At 38.8% G+C, this 17,877-nt stretch overlaps 1 protein-coding gene across 4 annotated transcripts in view; it reads left to right on the top strand.

Annotated features, from left to right (window-relative positions):
• Positions 1–16,722, top strand: part of HMG20A (high mobility group 20A) — a 44,815-nt gene extending 28,093 nt beyond the window's left edge. For all 4 annotated transcript variants that reach the window (XM_050903431.1, XM_050903432.1, XM_050903429.1 and 1 more), the window contains 8 exons: positions 1,850–1,997; positions 3,397–3,612; positions 6,126–6,258; positions 6,633–6,664; positions 9,534–9,609; positions 10,494–10,709; positions 11,367–11,510; positions 13,899–16,722. In XM_050903431.1, the coding sequence (XP_050759388.1) occupies positions 1,850–1,997; positions 3,397–3,612; positions 6,126–6,258; positions 6,633–6,664; positions 9,534–9,609; positions 10,494–10,709; positions 11,367–11,503 (958 nt within the window). In that variant the 3' untranslated portion in view covers positions 11,504–11,510; positions 13,899–16,722. The remainder of the gene's footprint in view (positions 1–1,849; positions 1,998–3,396; positions 3,613–6,125; positions 6,259–6,632; positions 6,665–9,533; positions 9,610–10,493; positions 10,710–11,366; positions 11,511–13,898) is intronic.
• Positions 16,723–17,877: the final 1,155 nt, after the last annotated feature.

Raw genomic sequence — 17,877 nt, 5'->3', positions numbered from 1 at the left:
CTGATCTCTGAAAATCACTGAGAAACTGATCTCTTTCATTTTTGTTAGACTGACTCTGCTTTTACAGACTGAAACAACGGCCTCTTAAAATCACAATGACAAAAGAAGTTGTCTTTTAGGAATACACAAAGAAGTTGTCTTTTAGGAATACACAAAGAAGTTGTCTTTTAGGAATACACAAAGAAGTTGTCTTTTAGGAATACACAAAGAAGTTGTCTTTTAGGAATACACAGGATTCTTGCTGTGTTTTGATACATGAAGTTTCTTTTCTGTTTTGTAAAGCACCAGGCAATAAAATTCAGACTTTGCAGGCAGGTAAAGCCCTGTAAAAATGAATATAGACACATTTACTTCAAGCATGTCTGAATATGGATTTACCTATCTGGGACTTGAAACTTGCTGGTGCCCAATGAGATACATGTTCAAATTAGGTTTGTGTTTAAGAGGTATTAATGTGTTGAATGAGCTTTCATCAGCTTTCACTGCAAAAGGCTACATCACGTTGAAGTTTTTCGTGTATGTGTTGTTTAGAAAGCTTCCCTGCTAAGGGGTAACGGATAGGAAAGATGAAATGTTCTTCAAACCGTAACAGTGATTCTAAGAAACTGTGTTGTTCCATTTTCTTTTTGACACGTACCAAATATAATTAACTTATAGGAGTGTGTACGCTTTGTTCCCTTTCTCCCTCTGTAATTGTTAGTAATATGAACTCAATCTGATATCTGAAAGTCAAGCATGGATCTCCAGCCCTTGTGTCTTTACCAGTAATTATGCCACAATTGCTGATTATAGTGAGTAATGAAAATATGCTGTTCTCTCTATTTAAAGACAAGTTTTCCTGTAGGCATTCAACTGACAATTCTGTTAATATATCTCAATTTTCTATAGCTGTATTGTACATTAACAGGAACAATTATTTTGAATATTTAAAATTTGGCATGCATGTAAGCAGCTGTATATCTGAGTAAATGAACAAAGTAGACTTGAAGCATATGCTGCTGTTATAGTAATTTTCATGAATGTAACTGGGCAAGGCCAAGTAATCTTTAGCCTGGCTCAAGAAGGGATTAGAATCTGAGATGAGTCCCAAAATCTTACATTAATTTGCCCACTGAGTGCAGTGGTGAGAATGACTATGGGGTTGTTGCCCCCAAATATGTGTTTATCTCTGTCTACCTACCTTCAGAAATATCTACCTGCTTGCCTTTTTTTTTTTTTTTTTTTTTTCTTCCCTCCAGGCAGCTTACCCTTTCTTGGGGTAAGGTTGATTGATACAGCTCTTGCAGCAAAATTAAGTAGTGGCCATTCAGGAGCCTGTTGGGAGCTAGTCATGTTTGTGCTTTAAATACCCACGTGTATCAACAGGAGATTATGTTGAATGAAGTTCAATCCAAAATCATACAAACCCACAAACCTTTAAGTGCATTTGTGGAGAAATATATTAAATGCATCCAGAAAGGTGTATATTGGTTGAAGATGAAACCATTCATTTCAAATTCCTTATGGTATTTTTGAAAAAGTGTAGATTCATGCTTTCCGATTTCTGATCCAAACGTTTACTTGCTTGGCGGTTGTTTGTATAATCAAAAGCTTCACTAAAAATGAAACAAAATAACACACTAAAAATCAAACTGTCTTTGAAAGTCCATAGTAACTATGGTAGTTATAGCAGTTGCTTGGATGGAAAAGCCAGTTCTTCAAAAATGACTCTTTAAAATCTTTTTTTTTCTTGCTAGTGTAAGAACTGAATATATTTGCAACATTTTTGCATGTTTTAGAAGATTAGGGAGGAAGTGATTTGGCAATATGATGATTAAATTTTTTCTTTTGCTATTATGTGCTTTTTCAGATTAGCTCATTCTGAGAGTTCATTCAGTGGTGGAACTTCACAGTCTGTGAATAACCCAGATCTGGTGGAGGATTTGTCACAGGTTCAGCAGCTGCAAAATGAGTCCTCTAATACTACTGAAAACACTGAGCAGAAGCCTGAGGAGGAGGTGAGATAAAATAATAGTGACTTCTCAATGAAGCAAAAGCATGGAGTTTTGTCATTATAGTTTTGTCTTATCTACTCAGATTTTTTTGGATAGGATCACAAATTTTCATTCATTTGCCATTTTCATCTTTTGATTCTCTCTAGTTTTCTTGTGTGTTGCACAACTGCACACAGATAGCCAAGGAAAGCTGGCAGTCATAATGTACAGAGAACAGCACGCGTGTCTCTAGCTTAGCCAGCAGGGTCCACAGACTGGTATTGCATTCAGTCTTTCTCTGAAGACTGAATGTTCAACTGCCACAATTTATTTTATCTCTTGTGAGTCAGGAAAGTGAGACCATTGTACTCTTCTGGGAGTAACTGATCTCTTTGAAAGCATTATGCTTACTGCTTTAGACTATACCTTGTATACCGTCCCGCACTGTTTTTTGGTGACTGAATCATGAAGGAACTGAAGTTTGACAAGAAAGTGGTTTTGGGGTTTTTTTGGTAGATGTATTTGATATTCCTCCTTGTAGTTTGTCTTTAGTTCTGAGGTCCTTGTTTAATTAAGAAAGTAGTAGAATTCCAGAAAGGAAACTAAAACTGACATGATGGCAGGAACATGTTGATCTGGGGAGAGATTAGAAGTACTGAAAGAGTTGTATGTACATAGCGTAAGAAAATACTGTTGTCCAGAGATTGCTGTAGTAGCAGTATGAAGCCAAGAGGATGAGCAGTAATTATGTTATTCCTGTGAGCTCACAGTGTGCCACAGGCAAATCTTACGATGTTCCCTCCTTTGGAGTTTATTCATCTCTCTATTGGAGGTGATTAGTGGGAAAGAAAGCCTATAGAATAGAGTAGAATAGAAAAGCCTATATACTGTCCTTTCACCCACATTTTTGCCACATAATGCGCGAAAGTGAAAGATTTGGAAGGGGCAAAATAACTATTAACAATTGTTAACTAATACACAAAATCTCTCCAAACATGATATTGAGGCAAATGACTGGGGGGGAGGGTATGTGAGGGTGAGAATAAATAAAAAAAACCCAAATAACCAAACAAACAGCTAACTAAAAAAAAAAAAATTATTTGCAGTTGCATTAGCTAGGATGATAATTTATTGGGTTATCAGTCCTCATGGTTTTACAATCAGAAGTTGATGCAAATGTTATTTTATTGTCCCTGTGGATCAGGAGATACTGCAAACAACTTTTCACAATGAGACTTCTTTGGCTTTGCTTAGAGAAAAGTCAGGATTGCTCTAAAGTAAGGTTTGAAACTTACATCCATGGAGAGGATGTATTGCAGCAACATACTCCTGATGAAAATGTTTGAGACATGAATATTTATTCCTTCCAGAGGTGGTAATTCTTTTCCTTCAACCTGAATTTTCTTCCATTTTCATTTTGCAGCAGCAAAGAACTAAACGAGGAGGCTGGGCCAAAGGGAGAAAGAGGAAGAAACCCCTTAGGGACACCAATGCCCCCAAATCCCCCCTCACAGGGTATGTGCGATTCATGAATGAGCGTAGGGAGCAGCTTCGAGCGAAGAGGCCTGAAGTCCCTTTCCCAGAGATCACCAGGATGCTGGGCAATGAATGGAGTAAACTGCCTCCTGAGGAGAAACGGGTACCATTAAACTCCCTTTTCCTTGTTGGATTATGATTACTGTTAAATGGGAATATTGTTGTTTAGTGAGGAAGTTAACACAGGCTTTTGATTAGAGTTGTGTTTAGGAATGTATTTCAAAATAGGGGGCACACGTCCTCCAGAGTTCAAATAATGAACCCTGGTAGGGCCGTAGCATCTCATGCAGGTGTGACTTGGAGAACTGTACCCTGTAGATAGTGCAAGAATATATTCAGAACAGGGAGGATTGCTCTAGTAAGACATCCCACGGTTTATGCGATTCATCTGGATGTAACTCTGTTGTATCTAACTCAGATACAGCTGAGACCTACCAGTTTCCAGGACCAAAGCCGTTAGAAGGATGGGGCAGGCATTTACTCACAGTGGCCGAGAACTCGGCAGGATTTCAGAGCTGCTTGAAGGATTTTGCAGTTCTGTTTATTTTACAAACTCACCAATGTATATAAACATCTGGTGTCTTAGAGTAAGACAAGCAGACCTGAAAGGACAGATTACTGAAGGAGATGGTTAACATGAATAAACTTTTAGACAGTGTTTTAAAGTATTGCTAGCCCTAGAAAGAAAGTTGAGATCTGTATGATGGATGGGACAGTGAGAGTTACATATCCTAGTTTTTACACACTCTACCACCTGCCCTTAACATATTCTTATCATGTCTGAGACAGATTTTTAACGTAGGAGAAAGGAGATTGAGTTCAAATCTCTATTCTATGTGCTGCTTTTTAAATCCCCAGGGAATCTGTCCTTTTTTGAGTAAAGCTGTGAGTCTCTAACCTATAGCGGGTCAGGGAAAGACTGCTGAGCACTTCCTTCCTTTCAGTTTCTCCTGGCCTTTTTCATTAAGGCAGTGAAGGCCACTGCTGCTTCAGAACTCACGTCTCTAATACGACAGCCCCAAATTCTTGTTGAAGCTGAGTAAGCTTGGTTTTGGTTAGCTAACAACTATGAAGTCATTCTCCTAAAGCAAGCAGTGGAGTCATAGTATACTACTGCTGTGTGGGTTAGCGTCCTGTAATCCAGGGGAAAAGCACGTCTGACATTCTGCTCTTGTGGCTGATCTCCAGCAATTAGCAAACTAGCTGTCTGATATAAAAGTTGAAGGGAAAGTCTCGTATTTCCCCTGTTCCAGCCCTGTAGTGTTGCTACTTCCCTTTGTGTTTGGCGAGCGTAAGGACAGGTCGGTTGAGCTGACTGGACTGACCAAATAGTGAGTCTCCCCCAGAAAAAGACTATAATAATGGTCATAAAGCAAACACCCTAATAATCATTCCTCTTGTTATTCCTCTGTATGGGGAAATATCTAATGAGATGTATAGATCTGCACCAGAAAACCTAGAATGTCTATGTACAGGTAGTACAGCAGAACTCATTCTTACTGATTCAAAACAATCCCTCCAAAACACAAGTTAAGGAGGAAAAACTTGTGTTGTTTTTAACTCAGTTACTGCACTTTTTCAGCAGCACATTGCTGGAGATGGAAAAGAAGAATTAATGTGTTATGGAAGACTACAATGTCCAAAAGCAATGCAAACCCAGCATCACTGAATTTGAACTCCAATCCAGAACACTAACAGTATCCTCAGCAGGGTCAAAACAATGTTGCAAATGCATGGAATTTGTAACTGTTATGTGTATTGTCATGATGACTTAATGAAAATAAAAGGCATACCAGGTGACTAAGGTTCACTCTGATCTAATACTTACTTCCATTGAATTTTAAACTCGTTGGGGGAAAAAATTGGGAAGGCAACTGTTTCCTTGAAAGGATCCCATTAGTAAGTGTTGCGACCACTCCTTAAATGGTTTTCAGTTCATCAGTTCCCCTAAAGAATTCTCCACTTAAGTTCATTCTGTTATGCAGATGTGCGAAATATCTTCGGGCTAGAAAAAAAAAAAGATTTCTTTTAACCTAAATGCAGATAGCTTAAACTGATATAACCTAGGCCCTTTTATCTTTATGCTAGTCTTTTCCAATAGCTGTGATGTTTTGTTCACCTCTCAGATGGGCAAAGTATGTGGTTATAGAACGGTAGTACTTTTTGTCTGTGGGGCATGAAAACAAGAGTGTATTGGAACTCCACTGTTAGAAATCTGAACCTTAAAGCATGATCTGTTGAGGCATTCTTCTTTGGTGGCATTTAATCCTGGCCACAGAAAGGCAATTCTTAAGTATTTGGTCTACAATGTGTAGGTAATATTCAGCTGAATTGAGTAGCTTAGTAGCAGGTTACTTGTAGGTCTAACAAAAAAGAGTTAACAGAATAGTGATTTGAATTTAAAAAAAAAAAAAAGAGAAAACAGGACACCAGAATACAGTAATTTTATCCAGAAATCTTATGTCTTTGCATCTCACATACATTCTCATTGTTTCTTCACTCCTTTCCTGTTTGCATAGGTGAAATGGATCAGCACTTCATCTGACAAGTTGTTTTTCTTCCCTTCCCCCTGAAGGGGAGGAAACTCCCTGAAACTCTTGGACTTTTTTGTTTCAGCGATACCTTGATGAAGCAGATAGAGATAAGGAGCGTTATATGCGGGAGCTGGAGCAGTATCAGAAGACTGAAGCCTACAAAGTCTTTAGCAGGAAAGCACAGGACAGACAAAAAGGCAAATCACACAGACAAGGTATTGAATGGGACAAAAATATGTGCCTAGCTAGAACAACAGAAGATTCCCAGCTAGTCTTGTAGCCTGACACTCATTTAAAGCCTTTGATTTAAAGGCTTGTTAAAAAGTGAATGTGTTCTTTCTATGGCATTTGCATCAGCTGTGCGTAAAGTGATTAGACTGATGTAAATTTAACTGTATCTAGATTGTATTGGAGGATGTGCATTAAAAGCATCAAAGTTAGACACAACTTCTATGCAACTTATTAGGAAAGCTGCACAAGTTTTTTGTCTATAACTGTTGTGTAATTATGGTTGTGTAACTGCTTTAATTCTTGTTTTCTCAAATCTTGTGTATTTTGGGGGATTTCTTGTTTGTTTTTTCTTTTTCAGATGGAGCAAGACAGCCAGCCCATGATCATGAGGTAAACCTCCATTCTACCCTTACATCAGTAGGTAGATTTTTCAGATGATGAAAGTTTCTAGTGAAGTCAATAAAAAAACAGTTTATGCCAGTTGAAGACCCTAATCAGAGGTTTGAAGTATGAATCCTTCCTCTTCCTGTGCAGTTTTTGATCAAAAGTTAGAAACAACTGAGTACTCTTATGCTCACATTAGTATGATGAAAACTAAATTTAGTAAGCCTTGGGCAGGTAAAAATGATCTAAGATAAAGTGGGAGTGTAGGGTACACTTAAAACAGATCTGTTTTGTAATGTTAAATAAATCAATGGGTGCAAGTCAGTATAATTGAGCCTTTAAGTATCTGGTGTGTTAGAGGTTCAACTTGCAAAATTTTTACTTTGAAATTTTTCAAAGCAGAGAATTTTAATTATTATTTGGTAGGTAAACATCGAGGTAAAACTTACAAATAGCTTGAGACCTAGATAAACCTTCCAAGTTAGCACCTTTAGGTTGCTGTTTTGAGGTACTGATTTTCTGCAGCAACATGAATGCTTGTGGCTTCCTTGAGAAGAAAATGGGTAAAGTAACCAAATCATTGGGAGATCTTTGGCTTAAACCTCCTCCTGCTCCCCCCCGCTTTGCATATGTAAATATCGGAAAAGAGTAATAATGTCTGGAGATAAGATGCCTGTGCTTTAGCTGATGAGACATATCACAAATCCTGTGCATCCTGGCTGACTATGGTATCTCTCCCCTTGAAGTGCTGAAACTTTCTCCAGTTGTATTACCTAGGGCCACAGAATTTCTTTCATGGTTACCAATAAATTGCAAACAAAAAGCAATGAAAAATCTTGTTTATACGCAGCCTCTTCACTTGTAAGCAATAGGCCTTTCTGAAAGATCTGTTTTTCTTTGTGAGGTTTTTTGCCTTGGGAAAGCAATCAAGTCGCTTTTTAATGTGTTCATTACAATAGTGACAAGGCTGTGCACTGCTGAGAGGCAGCTACTGGTCTTGTCTACTTTAAGGAAAATAAGTTTCACTTCCAGGAAAATGCTTTGGTAGCATGTTTTCGATATGCCTTTTTATTAACTCTTAAAGGAAGTACTTGCAGTGAGATTAATCTTTAGAAGTACATGGTCCCCAGGATTTCTGATTTGATAGTCTCTGAATCTAAGTTTGTCTTTAATTGTACAAAAACAGATTACTGAAGGCTTCAAGTTCTAGGTTGACTGTGACGTTTACATAACCTTTAAATTATACAGGTGTCAAACTACAAATTCAGAGTCTTACCTCTCATACTTCTAACTCAAGCTATCATTGCTGAAATCTCACATCATAAATGCAGTTAAAAAGGAGTCCTCCATACCCTGTGGGGCTTTTAAGCTTCATCAGATAGTTAATTACATAGTTGAGCTAGCAACATGTTAGGCAGGCATTCTCTTCTGAAAGCCTGTGCCTTTGACTGCTTAGCGTTTTTCACCTTTATATTATTGTCCTGGTTTCAGCTGGGACAGAGTTAACTCTCTTAGTAGCTGGTACAGTGCTGTGTTTTGGATTTAGTGTGAGAATGATGTTGATAACACATTGATGTTTTCGTTGTTGCTAAGTAGCGCTTATCTTAAGCCAAGGACTTTTCAGTTTCCCATGCTCTGCCAGCAAGCAGGTGTGCAAGAAGCTGGGAGGGAGTGTGCCAGGGGCAGCTGACCCGAACTAGCCAAAGGGGTATTCCATACCATGGAATGTCATGCCCAGTATATAAACAGGGGGGAGTTGGCTGGGAGGGGCGGATCGCTGCTGGGGCATCGGTCAGCAGTGGTGAGCAATTGCATTATGCATCACTTGTCTTTTCTTGGGTTTTATTTCTCTCTTCTTTGTTATATTTCTTTTCATTACAATTATTATTATTATATTATTATTAGTTAGTATAATATTTTATTTTACTTTAGTTATTAAACTGTTCTTATCTCAACCTGTGAGGTTTACTTTTTTTTTCCCTGATCCTCCTCCCCATCCCACTGGGAGGAGGAGGGGTGAGCAGCTGCGTGGTGCTTAGTTGCTGGCTGGGGTTAAATCACGACAAGCCCTCACATTAATGCATACCTGCCATAGCCAGGGTGAATGACTGCTTTCTAACAGCAAAATATGCCTATACATATTCACCTTTATCCTTCCAAGATACTACATATTCTCTAAGCAGGTTTTTCCCCTTAGACTCTTACAAATTGTGTTTATATACTTTCTTTTCAGTAGTGGCAGCATCCATCTAAATGTTTCAAAAAAGGTGTGGCTTGCTTGAAGCACTGTGCAGCTCCCATCTCTTTTGGAGCCAAAATGCAGATCTCTTCCAGTTTGGAACAGACACATGGAATTGGTACACTGTGGAAAAGTTGCTTATTTTTCCTTTAGCTGTTCTTTTCTCTGGCTGTTTTCTTTTTTGCTTTGTTAGTGAAAGACAAAGAACCATGAAACTTACTGTGCATTTTACTCGCTTCATCTTCTGTTTGTCGATATTCCTGTATAGACTATTTCAGAATGTGTCAGTTGGTTGATGGTGGAATGCTTTCCAGTGGAAAATATAATTGAGTTTAGATAGTTTTCAAACTGAATGATTCTGATGTGTAATGTCATTAGGGTGAAAGGGTATATTTTAGTATGTTATATGATATTTCTTGATAATGGTATTTGGCCTTTGTTAAACCTATGTCTTAAAAAGCTGAGACCTACTCTTTGGCCTTTCTTGGTAGGAGCTGGAAGTGTCTTCCATCCATCTGGCTCTTTGTCTGCCTCAGTTTTTGGTCTCCCTTCTCCTTCTGTTTTCTTGATCAAAACAATTTCATGAATTCCTGAAAATGAACAGTATTTAGCTATGTATTACTCTTTCTTTTGTAGAAAGAAGCAGATACAAAGGAGAGATCTGTTTTTGATATTCCAATCTTCACAGAAGAGTTCCTGAATCATAGTAAAGGTAAGTTAAAGTTTTGCAGGGCCCCCTCTTTTCTTTTCCAAAGTTTTTGCCAGGTGTTGTCCAGCTGAAGAGTCCTTGCACTCTCCCATCTCAGCTCAAGTAACAACTTGGGTATAGTTGATCAGTGTTTCTGATATTACCTTACCTCTGTACGAACACAATGGCTGCAGCAGCAGTTTTTCCTGGCTTTGTCTTCCAAAACTATCCTTTTTGGAGAAGGTTTCTGATGCTTAAGCTCTACTTGCTGTTATTCCAGCCAGTCCAAGCTGGATCTGCTGTTCTGTAGGATTAAGAAATACCTAAGATATAGCATGATGATGATTCAGGCTAGTTATCAGTATTTTATTTTACCCGCCCCCCGGATATGTGGAAGATTCCACTGATATATTTTCTGTTACTGTATTTGGTCTTCATAGATGCATGTCCCAAGAGTTTAGGATTTTTTGCCAGATTTCCTGGAGACTTTCTTGACTGAACAGACTTCAGATTCAGATACTTTTCCTGATGATCAATAGAAATGTATTTTTTGTAACTGGTATCTTGTCTGTAGGCCTCTTAACCACTGCTGCTAAGCTATGTCATACTGAATGCATTTGAAATCAGTTTTGCAGTCTTCCTTCCTAATCAATTCCCCTATTCATTTCCATTCTGATGCTTTGAATGTCTTCTAATTTGTCTGTCTCTCTAGAAATTAAGTCTATTTAAGGACTACTGTAGGCACTATCAGCGCTCCATGATATGATGCTTTTTCATCTATACACTGAAACTGCACCATTTGTAATCATCAGTTGAACACTCTAGAACATTCTGCTTCATTGCCAACCAATCATGGATACGGTTTTTTATAGTTTTTTGGCTACATGGGAATGGGTTGATATTCACAGCACGTGAAGCTGAGCTGCGGCAGCTGCGTAAATCCAACATGGAGTTTGAGGAGAGGAATGCTGCTCTGCAGAAACATGTTGAGAGTATGCGTACTGCGGTGGAGAAATTGGAGGTGGATGTGATACAAGAGCGGAGCCGCAACACAGTGCTGCAGCAGCATCTAGAGACCTTACGCCAAGCACTCACGACCAGCTTTGCTGGAGTCCCGCTACCAGGTAAGACATTTTCTTACTTATGACTGTCTGACATGTTAAACTTAACTACTAATGTTCGTACAATGTTGTGAATTTACAACACGTGGCCTGCTGTTGTAGTTCTATGGTCTTGGCTGCTTCTGAGCTTTTGTTGTATTAGATAATGAAATCTTAAAATACATGCAGGGGAAGGTTTAGTGTCAGTGCTTTATTTCAACTTGGCATTTTTTTTTCTCACTACTCTTATTCTTCCTAATAAAGTGAGACACATATTCAGTCCTTGCTCTCTTTCACTTGTTTTGTGAAAATGTTACTAAGTAGAACAGGCAGGACCTGCAAGTTCCTTGATTAAAAGAAAGGCTGCATCTGTATTGTCAGATGCCAGGGACTGCACTTAGATACTATAAATGCCCAGCTGAAAGAGTTTGTTATAATCAACTATGAGACCCAAATCAAAGAAAACCGTGCTTCATTAGTCCTGATATCCTTGGAACTCCTCACTGTCGAGTTAGGAGGACATAGTTTTACAGAATCTGTTGCAAGAGGTGGTGCGTGGCAAAATCACCTCCTATAGCAGTTTGCATGTTGGTACAAATTGCCCTTAGCATAGTCTTAACTTTTTGGGATTTCTGTGGTCATCTAAATATTCGGTGGCTCATTTTACTATGTTAACTATAGGTAGCGGGGAAACACCCACGATGGAAACTATTGATTCCTACATGAATAGGCTGCACAGTATTATTATGGCTAACCCACAGGAGAATGAGAACCTCATAGCCACAGTTCGAGATGTGGTAAACAGACTTGAACGCTAGTGACTGGGTAAGTGTTTGCTCTTAGGCTGCTTTTGTTTGGCATCTACTCTGTACCTCTGGCACTTGTTCTGACACTGATTCTTGCGCTGATCACCATATTGTACAATCAAAAAGTTTTCTTCCTCAAAGCCACAAGAGCAGGTTGACTTAATGAAAGTCAAGTGGGGTTGAAAACATCCAACAGCATTAAAGGGTTCTGAAATTCCCCTTAGCTCCAACTTCTTTTGTATAAAGACGTAAATAGCTGTTTGTTCTATTATTCATTGTATTTGTGTAAGGTGAATAAGAATACTGACAGAATGGTGTAAAAAAAGAAAGAAAAATATTGACATTTTAGTAACAGGGTGACTAATTTAGAACAAGATGCTTTCTTGAGTGAAATAAATATGAAAAATTCTGCATTAATTGTAGTATCTGATGGTGACAGAGAGATTTTATTTATCTCAAGAGGTTACAGGTGAACTCAATTCTGTTATAAACTGAAAATACCCCACAACTACCTGCTCTGTAGCACCTGTAGTCAAGCTCTTCTGGTTATGAAGGTTTACATGTAAATGAAGCACTGATGTGTGGTTCAGGCTATATGTAGCATTTGCTGAGACTCTAATGATCATGTGGCTTATGCATAGATTATTACTGAGCTCATGATTCTGTATTTTTGCTTCTGTTTAATAGCTTAGAAAACTAATAGGGAACCGAGTAGGAAAACAAATCAACGAAGAAATACCAGTCTTTCTGCTGTGCCTCTTTGCATTTCCCACACCACTTACTCCTCCACTTCCCCCATGATGCACAGCACTAGACAGCCATTAGGAGTTTGCCTACTTCTATTTTAACTAGGTACATACCTGCATTCTTTAGGCATTTATTATGTAGAGATCTACTGTACATGTCTTGAATGGTGTTTAGAAATGCAAATAAAGCTGCGTTGTGCCATCTGCAAATACGAAGACACGGCTTTTCATCCTTTCTGATTCTGACCTTTTGTGATACTGTGTAGAACAGTTAATTACATGTTTCCCTTTATAGTGTGGCTTAAGCTAAAAGATCATTGTCCTTCCAGAGGGTAGCCAGATGGAACGGACTATAGTTCTAAGAGATGACTGAGCTCCCAGCAGAATAAAGTGCCTTTACTGCTGCTATTTATGAACGGAACAGCTTGTCGATCCAAGTCTGGGATTTTTCAGTAGCTCATCAACCTCCTCATTTTCATATACTGTTTTCAATTAGCACTCAAGCTCAGAAGGAATCAGGGGATGGGGAGGTTTTACAGAATATATGAGGGAAAGCAGTTTCTCATCAATCAGTTATTAGAAGGGCGTGCCAGGCCCTGAAACAGATGTTTGTCCTTTAAGCACCTTGCCAGAAAAATCATATCTCAAGGCTGCCAAAATCTAGACTTTGGTTCTCATGTCAGGCAGATTCGTATTCCATAAATGATGGACAGTTTCTGTGTTCCTAAAAATGCAAATATCTTTTTCTTGGATAAACTGGATTCAGCTGTAATTGATTTGGAAAAAAATAATTCTTGGTTTAGAATTCTTCCTTCCACTTTAGAGTTGAAAATAGGACTCCATTCCCTTCTTCCCCCTCCCACCAATACCTTCCCTCTTTTTAGCAGCAAAACGGTGTGAGGCAATTAAAAATGTGATTAATAATCACCTAGTTTCATTATGTAAAAGACATGCATGTATCTGGATGTAATGATCAAGTAATTCATAGGGCTATTAATTACACTGATGTTCACTTGGTAATGATTATATTTTGTGACAAAATCTTAGAAGAGAGAAGGTTGGGCTTTATTGGATGCAAACCTAGAAAAAAGTGGAGCTTCCCTAGAAAAGAGGGAAGCTTTGGATGGAAAGGTTCAGCTGGCATCCGATAAACTGTGTCAGCAAACTGTCATCATCATTGTCCCTTTGTTAACATGCATATGAAGTATATTAATTCTCCTAAATGTAATCTCTGTCAACCAAGTGGACTGTTTGAGGTTGAGACACATTACAAATCAGTTTCGTAGAAAAATCTATTTATTATGATGCTCTTGAAAACCACTGTACTTCACAGAACTGAGGAGTGTTTTGGTGGCTTAGTACGTTGTATTTAGTGACTATTTGACTATACTAGTGAATGCTTTGCTTTTTCTGTACTGCATGGTAAAGAGAACTTTTTTGTGCAAACAGTGTATGGGGGAGAAGAGGAAGTTTTTTGTTATTTAGCACTGTTCTTTGGATGGAAACAAGAATTCAGTTACAGCTCTGTCTCTATAGGCTTCTTTGCTATACTTCTTAATATTGTGTTTTCTGATAAATCATGCAAAAAGTAATGTCACGGTGCCTGTTTAGTCCTGGCAGATTGTAGTCTTCTAACACTTATTTTTCTGTTTCGTCTGCAGGTCTCGTGACCCAGGGATGCTTTACAAAATTTTTTTGGCCAGTGTGGAATAAGAAGCCATGAGGGAAAGACTAGGGGTGGGAGGCAGAATTGCAGGTTTGTCCTGGTCCCTGCCTTTGTGGTTTGTCAGTGAGACAAACAGATCAATGCATTAAAAGGTCTTAAGAAGCCACAGACACCACCCACTAGACTTTTGGAACTGTCCTCTGTGTAAACATCTAAGAGCATGCAACTTTTGTGCAATCTTCAGTTTCTTACTAATTTTGCTGGGTGTGAGGGTGCATACGTTCCGTGGATTGGCTGACTATGGAGATGAAATCTTGCAGTTCGTGAAATGAAGTCAGCCTACGTGTTGTAGTAATAACTTTGATGTGTTATATTGCCTAATGTCTTCTAGTGTCTTTTATTTTGTTTTCATGTTTATCTTGTGGGATTACCTTCCTCCACTTTAGTTTTCTTCTTTTGAGCTTGTTATCTGATACTTGCAGTACTGGATAGCAGCGCTTGTGTTCTCTGCTATAACAGGCAGTCTTCCTTGGTGCACTGTCTTGTCCTACCTTGCCTGCTATGTTTATGTAAGCTTTTCTTAAGCAGAATCCTGTTTTTTTTGTGTTAGCCTGCAACTTCTACAATGTGAGTTTACTCCCTGATAGAGACTGGCTGTGGTTGATGCTTTGTGACACGATTCTACTATGAGACAGACTTCCTCTCTTCCCCCTCTCTTCAAGCACCTCTCTTGCACATAGCATCCTGCTCTTCTGTGAAGGTCTCCTGTTATCTCTTGAAAATGTTTGGTGGAGCATTTTACTACTGCAAAGATCAGTGGTAATCAAGATGGAAAGTGAAACGTTAGTTCTTCTCAGCAGAGAAAATAGGAATCTCCATTTTAGACTAAAACCACAAAGCTTGCCCTTCCTCTGATATGTTGCTCAGTCTAATTTAATGTTACTGCCTTCTTTTTGAGAGAATGATCTCACGGTGAGAGCGGTACTCCATAAAAAGAGAAATGGGCAGGGGGATTGCATTTTTCTCTGCCCCCCTGAAATCACAGTGCTGGGAAGCAATATGCCTGGAAGCAGCACATGTATTTTTGCATTACTTATTAGAGCAGAGAAGGTTATTAGCAGCTAGGTCCACATAGCAGCCGACAGAATTTTATGTTACAGCCTGTAAGTGCTTTCACCTTTTGTACAGTTAAAGTACAGCCTGTGGAGCCTATAGCATTCAGCATATTATGTTCCAGTGTGACCTAAATGGCCTTTCACTTACATCGGGTAGAACTCTGCATGCTAGAGTCTGTAATCTTGCTGAGCTACGCTGCACCTCCTGTCAAAGATGAAGGCACCTACTGTCTGCACTAGCTTATGCAAATCATTTGCTGCCCTTTGGTTCTTGTCAAATTGTTAATTCAGACTTTGGTTGAGCACTTGTTGGACATCTCTGGGCTTTATGGTAGTGGTTGAAATGCTCTTTCTTCCACACAACAATCTCCTTGCTCCTTCTTAAGGAATCTTTAAGATTTCCCTGTTATGAATTGGAGATCGCTTTCATTACTGGAGTGCATTGCAGTCAGCATCACTTTAATGTGTCTGTAATGCAAGTATTTGAAGATTAAAAAGCAGTTTCTTCTTTCCCACACTGTACATATGGACTTCATGCTTGCCTGAAGCTATCTCCAGGTCAACGCCTTGTATGTCAGGTCTCTGCTTACTCATGGGCTTATTGCTGTAGCCAAGCAGCAAGGATTTCCGTGTAAATTCAAGTCTTCCTTCAGGGAGGAAACTCCTTTCTCTTGTCTTCAGTCTCATTTTCAGGACTTCGCAAAAAGGAACCTCAATTTGTTACATTGACCTCCATTTTCCTCAGCATGGATGAGGCCAACTGATGTTGGCATGAACTTTTTCAGTGGATTCTATAACAAATATTGTGCGAGGAAAAAATCATAGAGGTTAATAATGTCTCCAGAAGAAGCATCGATACCTTCATCTCCTGTGTGTATCTTGTTTTTTAGAATTGGTGATATTTGACTTTTATTGAAGTGGCCAAAATGCACTGCATAGCCAAAAGTTGATTTACAAAATTCTGAAGTTCAGTCTGTGGCATTTTACCTAATACCAGGAGATGTATCCCATAAAGACTCCAGAAATTGCTATGTAATATGATAGTAGGATGCAATTCCAGACTGTGACATACACATACCGTAAATAAGGCATGGGTGGCTGCAGGCTGCCCCTGCTTACATAAATTCAATGCAGCTATCAGCTTGTGGCGTACTGCTAATACATCATCTTGTTGAGTAGCATGCAAGTGTTATGGGATAGGAAATTTAAGGTGATATTACTAGCTGGGGGCTGACAAATCTCTTGCTTTTTCCCATAAGGAAGGAGGGGAGGAGGTATACCCATCTTAAAGCATCTGGGGGAAGACTAAGTTCTTGCTCACCAATGATGTGACAGATGATGTTTTGTCTCATTAAGAAGCTTCTTATTTACATTTATTAACCCTATGAAAATGGATTTTGTCTTTCCAGTGTTTTCTGAGTGTCACTTCTGTTTACATTTTTCAGTGTTGGCTGATGATAAAAAAAGTAAAAAATGAAGTGGGTGTCAAGGAGAAGAGTAGGATAAAATGCTTTTGTCACTCAGAGAAATGTTAAGAAAAATATATGAAAACAGAATCCATTTGCTGGATTAATGTGTTTGGAATTGTTGAGATGCCAAGTTTTCTGTACAATGTTTTTGTAATTAAAATTTGGAGTTCCTTTGTTTTTAAGAAGTTGATGTGCTTGTTTGACGCTTGCTTCATTAAAATTGTTCAACATTGAATCCATTCTGATTCAATTTTAACTGCATTTTCATGAAAGGACTATTACTAGCATTGCTGTCTTGTCTGAGATATTTTGGCAACTCCACGTTAACCTTTGAAAGGAAATAATGTGCCCCCTTCCCCTCTCTATCCTAAGTGTATCTCCCTCTGGAAAAGCTAAAGGAAGCAGTTATTATTTATAGTGATGAAAACTTCACAGCTCTTTGGTTATAGCTAATTGTTATCAGGGCCCTTCCTGTCGTCTTTGTTCCCCAACTTGAGTAACTTTAAAAATGTCATTTATCTCCCTCAGCCCTTTTTTGACATCGTCTTCCTTTGTCCTCTCTAACTTCCCGCCACCATATTTATTTTCTCTTCCTGTAAGAACCTTCTATATCATACCTGTTGCCCCCTACTTGGTTTTCTTTTCCCCTACTAGATTTTTATCATGTATCTTCCCTTCTGCTTGCTGAGCGTGGAGCCAAACTGTAGCCTCATGAAATTTTGTACTTTGGGTGTAGATCCTCTGTGGAGGAGTTTGGATGATTTCTGCCTGCACTGGTGCTCTTTCTGAGGTCAGTGCTGTAAGCAACCATGTCTTTATGTTACTTTTGTGGTCACATCTCATTATTTTGATTGCCAGATTAGTGCCTGGTCTTTCTGTATACCAACAGGCTTGGTTCAGATACTATCTGCTGTCTGGGACAGACTGCACGTTTAGATTTGCAATGCTTTGGAGATTTTGTAGAACACCAATTATGAAATGATAAAGACAAAAAATAGAAGGAATATAGGGAAATCTCCTATAGGAGAATAGCTGCCATGTGACACTGGCTAGTCCAGAGTTGGAGAAGGTAGTAGCAAAACAGGTGCACACCTGGAGGAAAAAAATAAGAGCAAAGCAGCAATAAGTTCATTATAAGACAAAGATCTAGTTCCTTTCTAACCTATGGTCCTGTACATGGCATCAGGAGCAGATGGTGGTCAATCATGCTCAATTTAAGGCAATGTAGTGTAGCGTAGCGTAATATTTCTGCTGTTTTTTTCCTGTTTGTTACCCCCTGTTTACTTTGTTGCTGGTCAATTGGACCGATGATTAATAAATATTAATAAACATTTAGGGGAAGTTAGGGGGATTTGAGGGCTTTGAGTTCTAAAAGAGAACATTCTCTTTT

This window comes from Gymnogyps californianus, chromosome 11, assembly GCF_018139145.2.
Source record: "Gymnogyps californianus isolate 813 chromosome 11, ASM1813914v2, whole genome shotgun sequence".
NCBI classification, from domain to species: domain Eukaryota; kingdom Metazoa; phylum Chordata; class Aves; order Accipitriformes; family Cathartidae; genus Gymnogyps; species Gymnogyps californianus.
This window is presented reverse-complemented; position numbering and strand designations above follow the sequence as displayed.